Source organism: Ambystoma mexicanum, chromosome 6q (genome assembly GCF_040938575.1).
Source record: "Ambystoma mexicanum isolate Mex_15411 chromosome 6q, UKY_AmexF1_1, whole genome shotgun sequence".
Lineage (NCBI taxonomy): Eukaryota > Metazoa > Chordata > Amphibia > Caudata > Ambystomatidae > Ambystoma > Ambystoma mexicanum.
The window spans coordinates 1,457,669,490-1,457,689,441 of NC_090937.1; the positions used below are offsets into that span (position 1 = coordinate 1,457,669,490).

General features: G+C 48.4%; 1 protein-coding gene across 1 annotated transcript in view; it reads left to right on the top strand.

The window, feature by feature from the left end:
- The window catches only part of LOC138515351 (probable E3 SUMO-protein ligase RNF212), a 188,779-nt gene that overhangs the window by 114,052 nt on the left and 54,775 nt on the right, over positions 1 to 19,952 (top strand). Inside the window, exon 4 of the mRNA XM_069630230.1 lies at positions 15,593 to 15,656. Within this exon, the coding sequence (XP_069486331.1) occupies positions 15,593 to 15,656 (64 nt within the window). The remainder of the gene's footprint in view (positions 1 to 15,592; positions 15,657 to 19,952) is intronic.

Here is a 19,952-nt window from a genome sequence, read left to right on the forward strand (position 1 = left end):
AGGCCACTTTCAATGAGGTTCTGTATTGGGAGGAGTAATCCCTAGAAGGGTCTGTGCGATGGTCGTGGACCTGGTCGGAAGTTGACTTTTTTCTTGATGAGGCATTAAAGTGAGACCTTAGCTTGTCTCTGCGATCATGAAGGCGTCTAGATGGACTCTGGTCGTTGGTAGTTTTCTTCTTTGAGTGTGTCCCATAAGGGGTTGGTTTGTCGGCGTAGGTTTTTATTTCTGAGAGGAGGAACCCCATTGCCTTTAAGTCTTCACCAGCTTGTTTACAAATATCTTGTATTGCCGAGGTATAGATGTAAAGATACGCCTTGGCCTTGTTGTCTCTATGGTATGGTTCGACCCGCTGGAAGTGATCCGATTTCAAGTGTTTTAAGGCGGATACTGACGATGATATCTTTAACACAGTTCTTCTATTGAGAATTATGTGTTTGTCTTTGCTTGAGATCTGCTCCATTTTGAATAGGGTTATGGTGCTGGTCATCTTAACATTGGCCGTGTTCAATTCCGTAGGTTTGAGGGAAGTAGATAACTTTGACGGCCTTGTGTTATCTTCCACGCTATTTTGAACGTGGTTAGTGTTCAATTTGGTCAGAGCAGTTGCCGCAGTTGTGGGCAGATGGTGGGACTCGAGGTTCCTCCCAGTCGACTCTCCTGTTGAAGTGGATTGGACGACAGAGAGGACCTGTACGGTCGGCGACCGAGGAGAGGTTTGTCCAGCGTCTTGGGTGGAGGAGAGTATCGTGGGCAAATCGTCCACTTCTTGGACTGGGGTTGGAGATAGAAGGCTCAAATCAAAGGAGTCTTCAGGGATTTTCGGAGACTGAACCAGGGGTGTTATGATTTGAGGCCGTGGCCTGGTCAGAACCAGAGTATCCTTTGAGATAGAGTGGCTGGAGGTTGTTGAGCCGCCTACTGACAGGTGGTTGGAGGGATGGGTCGGCGGCGAGGAGTGGCGATCGCTTGGCACTAGTTTTAATGTCTTTTTACCTGGAAGTCTCCGTTGAGTCCGATCCGGGTTTTGAGCGGATGCGGGGTGAGAACTGGAAGTGGACGTTGAGGCCACTGACGTGAGCTTTGGTTTGCTCGAAAATATTGGAGCAAGGTCAATGTAGGGGTTAGTTAGGGGCGTCTGTGTGGAGCTATCAGCCCAAGTCTTTTGAGGGGGGATCGTCGCCCTTATTGCTGGTGAGTGTGGTTGCAGCGGGCTCAACGGTGCTGGATCTTTTGAAGAGTGAAATATGTCATGTTTCAAGTCGATAGCAGTGATGTAGCCTTCGAGAAAAGTGAGTTTAGACTGGATAGAAGCTAAAATGGCCGTATTGTCTCTTGATGCATCTCCTAGTGATTCATATAGTTTGCAGAAGGGGGCCATTGCGATGGTTATAGCCGACATGATTGTCGTTAAATCTTTTCTGTTGCCCGATGTGTCTTTTTGAGGTGTGGAGGCAGGGTCCAAGACTGGTCTTTTATTTCTTGGGAAGTCTCTGGGTCCTAAAGATGCCAGATTCGCCAAGGAATGCCTGCGCCTTACTGATCTTCCTTCGAGTTCGACATCACTTGAGTATCTCTCTGTGACGGAGCTCTGGTGTTGGTCGCTGTCATCTTGTATAATAATACTGGGTGGGGGATCTGCCAGCAGCGCCAGGGGGGGGAAAATGGGTGGGTGCGAGTTAGTCTCCGATTGCGCAGACTTTACTTTGTGGGAAGAATCGGACTTGGGCTGTAATAGGTCTAGAATGCCCAAGAGACCCTGGTTTGCCGGGCAATCTTTAGGTGTTGGGTAAGGAAGTGAACTGGGTTCCGAGTTTCTAAAGGGGAACTTCTCAGTTTGGTTGTCTGGAGCGACGATAAGTGGAACAGAATGAGACCGCTCGGGGGACAGCGTGGGTGGTATCAGAAGATCTTGTAAGTTGCTTTTGGAAGTTAAGGTTTGGCTCGGGTCTGTAGAGCAAATAGGTGGCTGGGGGCATTCAGTAGCCACAGTTTTTCTGGTTTTTAGGGCAGGTGCTGCTTCGTCAAATGCTTCTAAAATTTCCGCGTCTGACAGCTCAGAGTCGGTGGATAATTTTCTTTTCCCTTGGTTCTTGAAGAAATTTAACAGAGCAGATGATAGGAGAGGCGTAGGTAAAGAAAGTTTGGGTTCACCTCTCTTTTTCCGGGGCTGTGGTCGTGCCTCACTTGTTGGGTGCCTGGTCGATTTTGTTGATACAGACATCAGGGCTTGATGTTTTTTTGTTTTTTTTGTTGGTGCCACCGGTTTATTGGGCAATTGTGTCACTGGCACAGGTTTCGTTCTTGTGTTGGCTTGATTTTTGTAGGGTGGTCTTTTTTTAGGTTGGGGGAGCAGTTTTTTATGCGAAGCAGTGTTCGAGGAGATGAGGTCCTCGTCTGAGTCTGTGTCAGTTATTAGCTCTGAGAGAGAGTTCGTTAATGTGTCTTTAGATTTCTTTTGCGGCTGGAGTTGTCGATCTGGAGAAGGGATAAGAAAAGGAAACTCAGCCGTGAATGTGTTGTCTTGTAAAGTGCTGAGCTCAATATCGGCTGCTTGTGCGGGGTTGGCTGGGATCAGGGCCGGCGCCTTTCTGAGCGCCATTGGGTCCTGTGCAGAGGCTGAGTGCTTTTTTTCCGCCTTATCCGGTAAGTTCCTGGGATCGGCCATGGTTGTATGGATCATCGCCTCAATGGATATATTGGATGTGCGTGGTTGAGGCTCGGAGCGAAGGTCAGGCACAGGTGACGGCTTGTTGGTCGGAGTCAAGTTGAGTGAGGTGTCTAATGGCGCCGCCATGTTGTTCAGCTCCGCCATGCCGTCTGATACAGCAAAATCCGGCCAGACTGTGTCAGATGAGCTAGCTAGCGCGAGCTCCCTCAGACCCACTGACAGGGACCCTCCGGTCCCTGCACAGAACGAGTCACTCGCCGAGGCGGTACGAGGGCAGGTCGCTTCAGAGGCTGGAGTCGTATAGCTGGCCGTTGCTGTAGCGTTGGCTTGTCCGCCTTTGTGCACTGTAGGGTGCCTATGGACGATCCGAGGCTCGGGCCTAGTGGGGGCCGGTGGCTGTAGCCCAGAAGTTGTAGCAGTTCCTTCAGATTGGCTCAACAAGGGGAGAAGGGAATCTTCACGAGGAGACAAGGCAGGGGACAGCAGCGGAGCGGTCGTCGCCAGGGACCTCGACTGCTGTGAATGAGCTGAGGCCGGGGCGGCCGGTGGTGCGCATAAGTTCTTACGCACTTTGCTTCTAAGTCTGCGCTGGTCTAGATCTTCCTCCATGGTGAGGGGAAATGGGAAATGGGAAAAAGGGGGGGGGGGGCGGATCACAATGAGGGTAGGTGGGGAGGTGAAGGAGTGAAGGAGTGAAGGGTGGGAGTGTTTGGTGCGTAGAAGTTAAAGAAGCAAAGAGGAAGGAAACAGTAGGAGGGTAGGGGGGTAGGAGTAAGGGAGTAGGGAAGTAGGAGACCGGTGGGGAAAAGGTGGGGAAAAGGAAAGGTGAAGGAAGAGGGCGGTTGGTAGTTTGTAAACTTCGGGAACAGATTAGTAGCAGGAGTTACCTTGAGACTCCTAGATCGGGCTCTGGAACTCTGGAGCCTTGTCCTGGCGCGGACTGGAGCAGACTGGAACTCTGCCCGAGCTCCGCGCGCGCTCCGCGCGCAAGGCAAGTTTTTAAAGGTGCTGCTGGGAAAAATCCTTAAAGACACAGCGGCGTCAGCAGAAGAGCGTAGAAAGCACGTCCTCACTCGATAGAGACTGGAGCAGACTGGAACTCTGCCCGAACTCCGCGCGCGCTCCGCGCGCAAGGCAAGTTTTTAAAGGTGCTGCTGGGAAAAATCCTTAAAGACACAGCGGCGTCAGCAGAAGAGCGTAGAAAGCACGTCCTCACTCGATAGAGACTGGAGCAGACTGGAACTCTGCCCGAACTCCGCGCGCGCTCCGCGCGCAAGGCAAGTTTTTAAAGGTGCTGCTGGGAAAAATCCTTAAAGACACAGCGGCGTCAGCAGAAGAGCGTAGAAAGCACGTCCTCACTCGATAGAGACTGGAGCAGACTGGAACTCTGCCCGAACTCCGCGCGCGCTCCGCGCGCAAGGCAAGTTTTTAAAGGTGCTGCTGGGAAAAATCCTTAAAGACACAGCGGCGTCAGCAGAAGAGCGTAGAAAGCACGTCCTCACTCGATAGAGACTGGAGCAGACTGGAACTCTGCCCGAACTCCGCGCGCGCTCCGCACGCAAGGCAAGTTTTTAAAGGTGCTGCTGGGAAAAATCCTTAAAGACACAGCGGCGTCAGCAGAAGAGCGTAGAAAGCACGTCCTCACTCGATAGAGACTGGAGCAGACTGGAACTCTGCCCGAACTCTGCCCGAAATACCTTTATTTAAAATAGTCCCTACCTCAAAATAATAAACGAATGTGTCTGCCAGGATGTCAAATGAATAGAAGTCCATCATCATGTCAAAAAGCTATTTCCTACCCTTACACTAAGAACTGAAACTAAAGGGAAAGGGGAATGTTTCTTCAAAGTCTACAATTTAAAGTTCTTTCTCAATTCACAAAACAAAGTTCCAAATGGTTCACAAAATAAACGTACAATTGGTTTTCACTTGCCTTCCAAAAGCAGTTGGCTTCACATCAGTTCCAGTATATACAATACAATATACAATTCACCAGTCTGGATGTGAGGGGGGATCACTCCCTCTCCCTAACCCTTCCAGATCCCAAAATGCCAAGGGGGACAATCCTCTTCACCTGGTCTCGCTCCCTTAGTTTGCGGTCTTCTCCCTTTCCCTGCGGACTCTCCTTGTTCCTGTGTTCCCACCAGGTAGAACTCTCTTCCGTTTGTGGGGTTCTCTTCCCCTTCTGTGCTCTGTTCTCAAGCCTTCTTGGCTCTGTGTCGGTCCTAGACCCTGTCCCTCCACTTGCTTTGATTTCCTGTGGCTTCCCGGTACTGGCTTCGTTCTCCTTTTCCCTCTCTAATTTTCATCCTGGTATGGCTTCGCTCACCCACCCCTTCTCTCATTCCTCTGCCACTTCCTGCGACCTCCCGGGACTGTATGCTTTTCCTGTGCCACTCATACTTCCGGGCGACTGTCGAAAGCTGGACGCCCTGCTGCGGTTCATCGGGAAGGCTTTTGGGTGTCAGTGGGTTCTCAGCATGCCCGGTCTGTTTGCCTTCCTCTATCACTTCTTCTACTCTGGTCTGTGCTGCTCTGCAGATTCACGGCAGTTCATCGAATGAACTGTTTTTCTCGTGGTCGGATATACCCTTATACTCGACCGTCGCCCCGGGATGCCAGGAGCTTCTTATCCTTCTGTGCATTGGGACGTCTCTACTGGCTCTGTCTTTTGCTGGCAAGGCTCCCTGTTTGGCGTCCCTGTTAGTATCCTCTTCCTTGCTCCTGGTCTCGAAGACTCTGGTCCTCAAGGGAGGGCTCAACCTGCTGCTCTGCTCCTGGGCTGCCCTGCTTCCAGGGCTGTGTTCTACTTCCTGGTTTCCCACTTCTCTTTTTAATCTGGTCACCTGCATGAATTGTCCATTCAGATTTCGGGAACCTCTAGACTGTTCGATGTGGTACACAGAGGTTATATTCATGTCTCATCACTTCTTCCTCGTCGTAGTACTTTGTTGGGGAAATGGGTACTTTTTCCCCTACAGAGTCTACACTCTTCCTCGTACCGGTATTCTCCAAAATGGCACTGTGACAATAACACACATCTTAGGCTAGTGTTTGATGTTAGGGTTGTAGGAAGGTGGGCTAAGATCAGGTGAGTTGCAGGGATGCTATGTTTTCCATGAATGATCTTCCGTTGTCCCATAGGGGTTTCTCCTCCACATGTGATCCTCCCATGGTGCACCCCCCCCCCAGGGGACTGTTGAACTGCATCCGCACTGCCTGCATGGGAAAGGTCTCCCCATATGGAGGAAGGGACGACATGCATGGATTCATCACAGTCCCTTTTGTATATCTTCTAGGGAATCATTGCAACACTTCCTTTTCATTTGCCCTATATATGATGATATAGGGAAAAGGAACCCTAAGGTCTGTCTGAAGAGTAGGGGCGTATGAACGCTTAATGTAGCAGCCAATCTATGCAAAAATGGCAAATTAAAGGATGTCATTTTTGCTTTCTCTAGTTTTTTAGCAAGTGCATGGAGAAGACAAGCATTTTATATAAATATCGTTTTATAATGTGAGTCCTTGTTTGATTTAAACTTGTTTCTATATATTTATTTATTTGATTTATTTGTCTGTTTATGACGCTCTGCAGCCTGAAGGCATCAGGGCGCACATTGAGACAAAAAACAAAACAAACAAACAACAGCAGTTAAATAAGGTCTTCATTCGTTTCCAACAGTTTTCCCTACTCAAGTCAGCTGGCAATCCATTCCAGACCTGAGGAGCTTGAACAGGAAAGGACTGCCCTTTCCCTGTTGCCCGCTTCATCTTTGGGCACATGAGCTGAATGTGTCGGTAGAACTAGTCGTTCTTCTTTGGCTTTGAAGGTTGAGGCTGTCCTTAAGGGAGCAGTACCATGTAAACATCTGTGTGTTATGGTGCCGATCTTAAAAAAGATGTGTGAAATCACTGGCAGCCAATGCAATTCTCTCCTGGCCAGGGTAATGTGCTCCCTTCGAGGGCTGCTCTTAATGATACGTACAGCATCATTTTGGAGCACCTAAACCTTTTGAATATTGTATTTATTGGCTACACCTAAAAGTGTGTTGTAGTAGTCCAGCCTAGGCATTATAATGGCCCGAACTAATGTTTTGCAGTTTTTGTTAGTCACGTCTTGCTTTACAAGTCTCAGCAATTTGAGATGGTACTGTGATTTTTTGATGACGCTATCTACCTTGGCATCCATCCCAAGTGAGCTTTCCATTATCAAAGCCAAAGTCTTAACTTTATTTTGGGTATCTATGCAGTGACAATCAATTAAAAAGGTAGTAAAACCAGAATCTAGTTTCATTGTAGTTTGAGGGGGTCCAAAGATTAGTATCTCTGTTTTTGCGCCATTCAGGCACAGTTTCTTGGTTGACATCCAGACTTTAACCAATTAATAGTTTATTTTAATCATCTCAGAATCTACTTCGTAGTCGCCACTCAGTTCAAACTGCTGCGTATTGTCAGCGTAATTTCTGAATGTTATCCCTTTTGTGTCAAGGATATTGCATAGAGGGCACATATAACATGCTGGAGACAAACAAGCACCCTGAGGCACCCCACAGGTGGAAATTTTACAGTTCGATGAAGCTTGTTCCCAACAGATTCTCGACCTCTGTTGGAGAGGAAATGTTCAATCCATTTAATGGCTTCAGGGGAACATTGACCCACTGAGGATAGAACCGCTAGTAGTTTTATGTGGTCCAAGAGCTCGAAGGCTGCTGAAAGATCCAACAGCATCAGCAGCCCTGCTCTATTCTCCTCTACAATGTCCAAAATCTGAGTCTGGAGATCCAGCAGCGCACCTTCGGTACCATGATTAGATCTATAACCAGACTGCATGTTGTGTATTTTAATGTGTGCTACGGTGTTGATAGTTTTTGTCAAATTTTAATAGATTTTTGTATACTAAACTACAAAATGTATTTCTGAATTTGTATATAATTTTTATGGCAATTATTTTTCACAAATTGTATTTCGGTATCTGTTTGTACATTGTATGGCAATTCTTTGCCGAAATAAAGTTTAAGATGATGATACAGTTATACCATACTTTTCTTCTGTGGTTTTCCTTTTTTTATCTTTAAGTGTATTTCATAAAACATTAGAAACTCCAAAGTGTTAAATATTATTAAACATAACAGTGAAAAATATAGTAATTATCATTTATTTTTTGTCCAGTATGGTAGTCTGCCTGTGAGTGCTGTAAGGAAGGCATGGTATCAAGGTAAGACAGACACAAGTGATCACAGTTCAAGGGTGTTTATTAAACTGTCAAAATGGTTGAGATAAACCCCTATTCTAAAACTAAATCTAAGATGGGAGCAAGCTACAACCATTAAATTATAATAAAACCGTCCAAGTGGAGTCTAGTCAGATTAAAGGGCCTATACTAAAAAAAAAACTATTGCCAATGCTTACCGCTATGCTACAAAATAGTGTGGGATAATGTTCATAAGAAAAGAAAGAAGTGTTCACAAAATGATAAGTCAGGATGTTATGGCTGGGCTCTCCCTTCCCCACATTTTCTAGCATGGGACAAGGCAGGACTCTTGAGCACAGCACACTCCTGCGCCTCTCTGACACAGGCTTACAGTTCCTTTTCCTCAATATGAGGACCAAGTCTCTTTCATACAAAGTCTCTTGCTTTAGAGGGCCTGACATGCCATAAACAACAAAACAAAAGTTCCGTCTGCTATTCTTCACGTCGGGTGATTACTCCTCACCCTTGGATCCCCCTGAGCCGGGCTCCGATCCTTCTCTCAATGTTACCCTCCCTCGCTCGGGCTCAGACCGACAGCTCACTGTGGACATCTCTCAGTCGAGTTTTCGTTTTTCGTCACAGTCTTCACGTGTGTATTAATGCTCAGCCCAATCCAAAGGCATCCCTCAGCCGTGTTCACGTTTGCCAAAATAACACTGTTCACTTAGTATTCTCACAATGCAGGATTCACTTCGCTTAGCTTTTTGATTGACGACCCTCCCTCGGGTTTCCTACCGCCTTTCAATCACACTCTCTTCATTTTCAACATTCAAAAAGTCTCACTGTCTTTTTCAACCTCCATTTAGTTTAGTTAGGCCCCCCTCATCCGTGCTCAGACCTTCCTTCACTGGTCTCCTCAGGCACTTGCTAGTTCAAACAGACTTCCGAGGGGCGATCACGTCTCGCTGGGTCACTCTGTTATTTTCTGGCAAGTATCCACTGGGCAATATCATAGTTCACACAGCGTTACCTTCATCTGGGCTCAAACGGTAGTTTCACACTTCCGCTTGTACAAGGTTTTTAGTTTAATCCTTGTATGACCACCTCGACCCCTCACACAGGCCTCCCCTAGGGCCTCTTGATATTTGTAGTTTCAATAATCAGTTCAACACATTCTCCTTGTTCTCCAGCATGGGGTCTGGCATGGATTCACATGCTCATGAATATTCCCCGTCGTCAGGCTGTGAATCCTCGGTATAGAAAAAAATCAGTATCAGTTTTGTTTCTGATCTGTCTTTCTTAGTAGTAACCAATCACTGGTCTCTGGGTCATATTGCCCCACCCAACGACTGCCCTCTCCCTAAGCCCCTCCCCTGGCAGCCATCCTCAGATTTTTACCGCACGTTCAAGTGTTGGGAGTCCTCGTGCTTTAGCTCTCGAGCTTTTACTGCGTTTTGCGATTTTTCAAAGAGTTTAATCTCATTTTTTCGGTTAATCGAGCCTCAAGCTCCATCGTTTCTACTTCTGATCAACGGGTACCCGTTTCGGAATTTTTCTACGCCCCTCAAGGGAAAAGTTTTTGTCGAGTTACGCTTCTTGGATGATTCCAGAAGATCTGAAACCTACCTCGTGGACATGGCCGAGGACAAGGGAAGCTCGACGCCCGGATCCTAGCTGTTCAGGAACTGCCCTGGATGCGGATTACAGAATGTTTTCAAGGAGGATGAGCATTCGAGATGTCTCTACTGCCTTCATGAGGACAAAACGCACGTGGAAAAGGACTGTGCGTTTTGCAAGAATCTGTCGGAATGGACCATGAGGGATCGCCGGATCCGCCTCGCCAGCTGGCTGGAGAAGGGCCCAGCAGGTGAGAAGAAGAAGAAGTCCGAGCGGCCTTCTAAGTCCTTTGAGGGCGCCCCGGCGACGGGCGCCCAACAGAAGGCAAAGCACCGCGAGTCTGCGGGCACCGGGAGCGCCGAAGGATCGGGCTCCTTGGCTGCCAGGCAGGGCGCATCTTCACCAACACCATCAACCACAAGCCAACGCTCTGGCTCGGAGAAGAGAAAATCAGAGAACCCGAGTAAGCTTCTGGAGAAGCCCGGGTCAAGCTCGAAGGGATTAGTCGAGGGGGAGCGAGGCGGTGACCCTCAGCCCAAGGTGAAGGCCTCAAGCGCGCCCAAGGTGGTGAGGGCTTTGATTCACCCGGCTAAGGCCTCTATCAAGGGAGTCGTGGCGACCCTGGCGAAGCCTATGGAGGCTACCCCAGAGGAGGTGACCTCGGGGCCCAGAGTTTCCCTGCCACCGTGGAAGGACTCCTCTTTCCAGCCCATCGACAAGACCCCACCATGGCCCCGTGGAAAAAGAAGGGGGTGGCGGTGGCCATTACGGACACGGATACAGCCTCTGAGGAGGAGCTGGTGGAAGCCGTGAAGGGCCTCGGCAAGAAGTCCTAGAAGGTTCAATCCCACGGAAGAGATCCTGAGGAAGTGATCGAAGAGAGCAACAGTGGCAACGACGAGGCTCCGGTGGAGGAGCAGCCATCTCGCCCGTCGCAACCAGTGCCCGAGCCTCAGGACAGCTCGGCGGCCATTTTGATGGCGATCCAAACCTTATGCACGGAGATAAGTACGAGGTTGCTACTAACCCCGACGGGCAAACCGATGGAACCGGGCCCTTCGGGAAGTCCTCCAAGCAAGCGGAGGAGAATTCATCCTCCCCCGCCCTTCCAACCCTCGTGGCCCGTAGAGCCTTCATCTCCCTCTCCAGACCCCAGAGATGACATGGCGACGGATTCGACGATGGGGATGGACCTTCCATCGTCGCCACCCCCTCGGGCTTCTCGGCCGATGAAATTGGCTCCTTCCACGCCATGATTGCCAGGGCATCCGAGCTCTTCTAGCTCTGCCCCGAGGAACAGAAGATGGAAGGCTTCCTCTACCAACGGCGTGAGGCCAAGAGAAAGACGGTCCTCGTGGTACCGTTGCTCGACGATATCTGGGACGTGGGGCTTGCGGTCCTGAAGAACCCGTCCACGGCACCTGCCAAGAGAGATTGGTACGAGAAGAAGTACAAAGTCCCTGATTCCGCCCCCTTGTGCCTTAGGGCCCAGCCGACCCCGGATTCGGTCGTCTCTGCGGCGGCCAAGAAGAAAGTGGCGGGGGCGACGGCTTCAACTTCTACCTCCCCACCCGACGGCGAGGGAAAGAAACTGGATGCCATGGGATGAGTCATCTCGTCAGCGGCGACGACGATCAAGGCGGCCAACGCCCTAGCGATTGTGGCCCGCTACGACAGGGAGTTGTGGACTTCCTACCAGACGACAAGAGAGCTGAGGCCCTGGAGATTCTGCAGGAAGGAGAGGTGGCGTCGGACCACGCCATAACGGTGGCCACAGACATCGCTGACACCGGTTTCCGCCAGTTGGGCAAAGGCGGTTGCCTTCGACGGCGGGGATGGCTCAATGAGACTGATTTCCGCCAGGACGTGCAAACCAGAGTTTTGGACATGCCCTTCGAAGGGAACAACCTGTTTGTGAAAACAGTGGATGAGTCACTTCAGGCCATCAAGGCCGACACGGAGACGGCTCGGCCCTTAGGAGTTTTGCAGCAGCGACGACCGCCCTTTTGGAACTCTGGAGGCAAGCAAGGTGCCTCCAAAGGATTCGGCGGTGGCGCCTTGGTGTACAGCCAGGCAGCCCGTTCCTCGTCGCAAGAGCCCTACAGAGGGCACGGCAAGTAAGGAGGATCTCGTCGCCAAGGAGGCCAAGGTGGCAAGACCACCTCCAAGCAGGACGGAACCGGCCGTAGCGTCGGGCCCCCACCTAAGCACCCCGGTGGGAGGCCGGCTGGTGAGTTTCGTCAGCGTGTGGGAGTCCATCTCCACCGACCGTTGGGTGCTGGATGCCCTGGCCCACGGGCACACTCTCGAATTTCTAAAGAAGTGTCCCCACATTCCTCTCGTGGCCAGGAAGGAAAATCACGTCCCTCAACTGCTGTTAGAAGTAAGGGCGATGCTCAGGAAAGGTGCCATCGAGCTCGTCCCAAAGAGGCTCCGGGGCTCCGGAGTATACTCAAGGTACTTCCTCGTCAGAAAGAAGACAGGCGGTTGGCGCCCCATCCTTGACCGGCGCCAGTTAAACAAATACATCAAGGCCCAGAAGTTCCAGATGGTCATCCTCCAGCACGTGCTGGGACAGCTGGAGGCAGGCGACTTCCTATCGTCGTTGGACCTGGAGGATGCTTACTTCGACATCCCCATTCTAAAAGGACACCGAAAGTTTCTCAGATTCGTAGTCCAAGGACAGCACTACCAATTCAAGGCCCTGCCTTTCGGATTGAAGTCGGCACCCAGGGTTTTTACCAAGTGCCTAGCACCAGTGGCGGCGCGGCTGGACCTGCAGGGGATCCATGTTTACCCCTACCTGGATGATTGGCTCATCCGAGCAAGGACAAGGGAGCTCGCCGTCGAGCATACAGCGAAGACCGTCCAACTACTCACGGACCTGGGATTCTCCATCAACTTCCCAAAATCCCACCTTGTTCTGTCGCAGGTCGCACTGTTTCTGGGAGCCAAGCTCGATACAGTGGCGCGACTGGCTTCTCCATCGGAGGAAAGGACGAAGGCCATCCTGGGCAATCCTGGTTCCTCCCTGCTTCCACAAGAGGAGGTTCAGAGGTCACAGCTGCCCATTTAACAGCTGGAGTGACAGCCAAGTCTCTGCAATGCAGGGGGCTGCATTTAAGATATGCACCCCTGTAAAGGAACGATGATGATCATGAATAATCCATGATGGTGGCAGGATAAACTCTAAAAATAAAGCTATGCCTGAGTTTAGGCATAGTGCATGGCACTACTTATGATCATAGCCACCACTTCCCAATTGATATTGCACGTGTGTCAGCTCCTTTGAGTCAGCTCTGCTGTGTAAGGTGATGTGTATTCTGGTCAGCCGGGTGGAGACTGCCAAAGCGCAACACAGGAACCTGGAGGACTGTGTCACTTTTTTGATCTCTTTGTGCGGGCAGGTAATACCCTCTGCCAGAGACTGCTCACAGCATGCAGCAGTTCTGGGCCCAGTCATCAAGGGGGAGCCTCACACTAGGGTGCTGCATATATAAAAGCCTTTGTTATTAGCGAGAAGGGGGGGGGGGTCAGGATTAGAGCAGGCAGGAGTAATCTGGTCAATGGAAGGCAACTTCCACCATTTTCTTTCTCTCTGTCCCTCTTTCCCTTTCATGTCCCCTTCACTTCTTTTGAAGCAAAGCACTTTGAGTGTGACATCAAAGGCCACTCCGTTCAAGAGAAGGGATCGGACCACTAAGACAGGCTAGCTTTGATCGAATCACCTGGGGACTTTTATCTTTAAAAGAAGGGGTCTCCCACCCCTTCTTCAGATTCTCACAGACCCTCTCAAGACCCGCAGATTCGTTCTGAAAGAACTCTCTGAACTTCCTTTGGGAAAGTTGTACTTTCCAAAGCCTTCAGCCTAACATGAAGGAGCTGTCCAAGGTAGAAGGAATATCTGCCCTCTACCCACTCCAAGGTCACATCAGGAGTGACCTTTGCTGTGGACCAGGACCTACCATTGTGCACTGGAATATCCTAAAGCTGGGAGAGCAGACGCTGAATGGAACCATCCTGTCCCGAGTCCCCCTGAGTGGACCACACAGCCAGAGGGCGAGACCAGCTGATGCTTACTGTTCTACTGCACCAAACTGGTTGCACCATCTTCACCGCACCTTGAAAGAGAGAGAAAGCACCAGTGCTGGCGTTTGCACCCGCCACCAATCCTAACTATTGCTTGCCCTTCGGACCACTTTGATGCTGCATCTTGCCATTGCCAAGCCCATCACTTGCTAAACACGAATCGACTGCACGACACCGGGACCTGCTCTTAATGATTGGAGAGTCACGCGTTGACTCTGACCAAGGGTTACAACAAAGGGTCGACCCAGCTAGCCTTTGAACAACCACTTCATGGACCTGCACATCGACCCACCGGAGATCAACCATGGCCCGCCGTCTCAAACCGCTACACCGTCTCTTAACGACCGCTTCGACGGCTAAAGCCCAACTCGGCCGGGCCCAACTGCAAAGCGATCCTGGGACCACCCTGACATGCATCCTTGAGAGCCGCCCTTTGACCTCATAGAGCAACCGCATTCACCTCTGCTCGATGCCCACTTGCTGTTTGAGCCCAACGTGCCTGAACTGAGCTTGATCCGCTTACATATCATGCAACATGGGGTGTGATTCTCTCAACCCACCAAGAACTGAATAGAGGTACTGTTGACTCAGAACTGCCCCCTTGGTCAACTTGGGCCCTAGAGACTAGTTGGTTCACGATTGCTCCTGGATCATCATCAACATATCCTTTTTGTGGCTAGTAATTTACCTACCACCCCAGACACTACACTCAAAGTGCTACTTTCCTCAGTTTGTCACATCTTCTCTATTCTTCCTTTGGGGTGGGGTTTTGTACAGTATTTATATTTGTTCTGTTGCAGGTGTTGTGTCTAATTAAAATATATATATTTGTATATAACCTTGATTGAACATTCCCTTTTTTTTTGGACTTTGTTACTGTGTTGTTTGGGTCAGTACGGGTTCACCTTTACATTCCTCTTATGAGCATAGTCTTCCCTCAGGCCAAGTTACCACAAAAGAGAAAGGAAGTTTATATTTTAATTGTCCTTGTTTTACCTTTATGATTGCTTTGTGTTATGTTTTGTAGAAGTGTCAGAAAGGGCCATTTTATATCTACTCATCCTCATACTCGTGCAGAGCAGAATCCAATTTGTCACATATACTAAGCCTATTTTATATAATTAAATACCCCCATTACATCAGTATTTTACATTTGTCTTAGTCTGTAATACAGAATGTATTGGGTCTCATCACAGGTTGGGCAGTAGCCCTTAAATGCGGCAGTAATGCTGTTACTGTCGCATTTAAGGGCTGGCACTTAAATCATGAGTATGGCCCTATTCACATCTACCTCTGAGCTGGAGGTGAATGTGCAAGCGGAGAGGGCATTTTCGACGTTATTAGCGCCAGCGCAATTTGACCCAATGGGGAATGGGAGTTTAATACCTTATCGCTACTCGTGAACCGGTGCTAATAGCGCCGAACCGAGTAGCGTAACGCTATTTGCGTTGGCGGTATCTCTGCATAATTACCGCTGGGATACCCCCAACCTCGTGATGAGGCCCAAGTATTTTCACTAATGATAAAATGTTCCAAAAACTTTTTCAAATAGATTTCTTCATTTTAAGACCTTACTAACACCTATGTGTTGATGAAATTACTACAGAAATAACCAGATGAAAGGAATATTACAACAAAAATCTCATGTTTCTCTGCATCTACTCAATGGTGACTGCTTTACTGTCCATTGAGTGACATGAGACCCACTTATCCTTCACTCTTTGTAAAAAAGGTTTATACACGCTGGATTCTAATCCACACCAGAAAATATAGGGATCAGTTAACCTGGTGTGAGATAAAAGTGTGAACATTAAGTGATCCATTTTCTCTTGTGACATCTGGGTGACCAGGTATTAAAATCCACATTTTTACATTTCTCTTATGCCTCACTGTATGTGAACAACAATGGAGATCCTTGGTTAAAGGTAAGTAATTTATTATACTTTCCTACTGCCTGACATATTTTAAAGAAGCTGTCTGTGCTGTGCAGCATGTATATATTCATTTTCTGTATGTGATTATAGCCGGAGACCGTTCCTGGCCCAAATCGACTGTCATTGATAAGTCCTCCTCATGATGGAAGAATGGGTGAGTGAAATGAAACTAGTTCAGACCTAATTATGTGTGGTTATAGACATTTCATATTCTAATAACATACTCAGTGTACATATTTTGTCATAAAACTCTGCTGATCATAAATTGCCATAACACTTATATTGTATAGGTAGATCCACCGTTGTTAGATGCTCTTTCATTGTAATGTGTGTCACATACTATGTGGATTCATGGAGACCCGCAAACAAGTTTCTAAGGTACAAAACATTTTCTTTTTGGTAATGTCCAGTTTGGAAGAAGGCCTACAAGGTTTATTCGGAGGAAACTAGAACATCAGAGGACAAAATTACATATAGTAGTGCAGGTGGGAAGGAGAAATGCAAAACAAGTGAGTGGTATAAGTGTGCTCTAATCTAAAGAAGATCTAATGCCCAGAGGATAGGACTTTGTGGATGACCTACAACAGCCATGGGCAAGGTCATTGGCTTAACAAATTCAAGACTGAACAACCACCGTCAGCTTCTGCAGCTTTTTTCTCGAGTTGGTTAAAGCATAGGACAGGAACTGGACTATAACAATCAATAGACTAAGAGCAAATGCTTCCATTTACTAAGTCCAGGAGTGACTATTCTCCTTTGGTGCATCACATTCATCTACTGCCCCTCTTTCACTGATCTCTCCTTCCACCTCCACCAGTATTTCTACTATTTCTACTACTTCTTCTATTTTTATAATCACATCTCAGAAATACCTACAATATCCGCTTACAGACACTGCTTGGTCGTACCAAGGTTCAAGAGCTCAAAAGCTGGGGTATCCCGCTCCCCAGTCCAAACACTGCCTCTTTGGAACAAGCTTCCCACTCACTTGAGAGGTGAATCCTCCTACATTGTTTTCTGAAAGCATATCAAAACTCTGCTTTTCAACTACGTTCCCTCCCTACTTCCCTACCACTTCTCCACTTCTGTCTGTTTGCCTGTAACTAGCGCCTAGATGCCCATGGGCTTTGTGCGCTGCTATAAATGTACAAATAAATACAATAAATAAATAAAGTCAATGGGATCTGTCTGCCTTGTGATTGAGGTTTGGCCCACTTCACTCCCAAGAACTTGTGTCTCTTTTAATCTTGGTATGATTTGTAGGTGTGTTCTTTCAATGTTACTGTTAACTATGTGTGTCTCCGCAGAATGAGCAATGAAAAAGGCCTTCAGTCTTCTTGAGATCTGGCACAACTGGCGTGGCGGTTGCCTATGCCTCCCCATCCCTCCCCCATATCTCCACCTTTATGCTCCTGTGCTTTCCTTCTGCGATCCATGACTGTGAGTTATGGACAAGCCTGCCCATGTTCCTGGCTGTCAAACTGGGCGGGTGAGTGCGCATTCCCATGGACTGTCTCACAGGCCGCTCCTCTTTGATATGAATCTATTACTTCTAAATGGTCTTTTGATAGTGCCCTGCTGCCACTACTGGTGGCCTCGCTGCACCATTCGGCACTTAAGTCCTATATTTTGATTCTCCCTTGCAGAATGCTAGGGCCTTAAGTGGCTTGGATTGACAGGCAGTGGAGGGGAGAGAGGCTCTGGTGGATCTCTGATCTCCCATTTAACTGCAAGGGTCTATCGCAGAGCGGTAGACTGACTCTCTTCGTCACATATGCTAAATGGCACTTGCCTGTCAACATTAGCACCGCTATCAGATGTCATTGTTTAACCCCTTATTTTGCCATGATAGAAGCCGTATAGTATTCTTACAGTTTTACAAAGTGATGCACAATTTTGCTGTGAATTATTTTGTAGTGTCAACAAATACTGATTCAGTTATTGTATTGCCTTTGTGTATTTAGTTTTTCATACCAACTGTGTTTTTGCTTATTCCAATATGTTTGCAGATGATTGTAAACTGCAGACACTTTGTTATATTTATTTTATTGGTCATTTATAAGGTGCTTACACAGTAAAACAGTGTTTCAAAGCGCCATCAGTATGGCACTAAGTTCACGAATCTGTATCTCATTTGCTGTGCATTTTTGTAAGCATACACTGTTCCTGTTGTGACCAGTTAACGTTTCCCTGAAGACAAAGTAATTTCTCTAGTTCAGAAGTCTTAATACATGGACTCTCAAAAGTCGGAAAATAAAATCCAATGCTATATTGGGGAAGTAATGTTTTGGTATTTATTTATTTATTTAGGTATTTATTTTTGGCATTTGTAGAGCGTCCACAAACCCGAGGGCATCAGGGCCCTTTTACCAGTTACAAGGGCCCAGATTGGGCAAAGGCATAGGTGCAGATAAGAACATGTCAGGCATTACAGTTGTGGTGAACAGTTATGAGGCCATAAGGTTAAGGCATGGACATAAATACAGAGGATGCAGTTCCATGCATGGTAGTACAGTTGCAGATCGTGGGGTGAGTACATAGATTAAACCAGGGCAATATCTATATATGATAAAGTGCCGGCTGCAGACTGCAGTTGAGGACTGTGGGGTTTATGAGAATAGCCTCGTTTTTTTTAACTTGTTTATTTTAAACCAGCACACAGATGAAAGTAATATCAGCAAATGAATAATATAACATAATCCCCATGTAACAAGACATGATTGAGCAAGCAAAGGTGTAACCCGTCCCTCTCTGCTCCCCTCACCCCCTCTCCCCTCCCCCACCCCTTTGCCCTCCAAGGTTCAGTCATCCTCATGGTCCGGCCGGGTAGACGTTGCTGCACGCAGCTCGCCCCCCAAGTGAAGGGACCTTCTAGCCTTATGGGTTTTATGAGTTAACGCTGGTAAATCTCAGTCATAGTCTAGGAATGGCGCCCAAATGTTCCTAAAGTGATGTAGGAGGCCGACTTTGGCCGCTGTGACTTTTTCTGCAATCAATATGTCCCAAATTTGTATCCACCAGAAAGTCATTGAAGGGCCTTCGGCTGTTTTCCAAGGTCGAGCAACTGCAATTTTCTCGGCCAGAAGGAAATGTGTCAGCAGCTTGGCTATCTTTCCGGATCTTGGGTAGACCCCTGCCATCGGAGCCCCCAGTAGGATGGGCTCCGATTTTATGGGAATCACAACCTGGGTAATGTCTTTTATCGTGGTGACACATTGTGCCCAAAACTCTTTCACGATTGGGCACGACCACCACATATGGAAGTACGACCCCGGCTGTCCATATAGGTGCCAGCAGTGGGGATCCAGGGCCCGATTAAAGTGATGCAGACGAAGTGGAGGGTAGTATCAGCGTAGAAGCAGTTTGTGGGCGCATTCCCGATTGGTGGTGCATAGAGATGAGGAGTGCGTCCTTGCCCAAATATCTACCCATGTTTGGTCTTCCAGAGGGTGCCCTAAATCCGCCTCCCATTGTGCCATTGTCATGGCCACAGGCCCCAGAACACAAAAACCATACCATCTAGTGATGGGTGCAATGGGTCACTTGACTCACTTATGTCCCTTTGGGACCCATAAATACAGGGGCCCTGTCTGGACTCAGTCTTTCGGCGCCAGGCTCATATAGAGATGTGAGCAGGAGCACTTTATTTCAGTGCAGGAGTGCTTTTACTTTATTTCAGTGCAGGAGTGCTTTTATTTTACAAGAAACTTTCCAGGAGCTGAAAGCCTTTATTGCAGAGAACATCCTCATGAGCTGACTCATCGGGTGTGGCAGGGTGTGACAGGCAGGCTGAACCTGGTGGGCGTGGCTTCAGAAGCTCAGCTATATAAGCTGCTCCATCCTTAAGGCCGGTGCTTCACGTTACTGTGCACTCGCGTGCAACGTGACACTCACCACTGCTTGTACCAGTTTACTTACCTTTGAGACCAGGCGTTCTCCTGCATACTCACCTCCAGGAAACCGGTGCTTCATCGCTTCATCTGCAGACTCATCTCCTGACATCCAGCGATCTTGAGCCTGATGCCGCAGCACCACACTCCTCATCCACAAACTCGGACCCTGTGAAGAAGAAGAAAGGCAAGGTTAGAACATCCGTCCTAGAGCCGTGCCGCATTTGAACCCTGTGTGCCCCCAAGTTAACTTACCAGCTACTGTACTGCTGCAGCTTCGTTCCTCATTCCCTCCGGCTGCTGCCTCAAGCTCTGCAGGTTCTGCCGGGCTGGCAACATCACCTGCAAGGGAAGAAAGCAAAAGAGCAAACATCAAAAGTGGAAGGGACAGCAATACAAGACAACAAACTTTACAATACAACAAAAACAGACGAGGAAAGACAAAGGCAAACAGGAACACTTACCTGAAGTATAGTGGCTTAGTTGCAGCAGGACAGGACTACCACGTGCAAGGGACCAGTGAAGGAACTCGGTCCAGATCATACAAGCGCCCCTGCCAG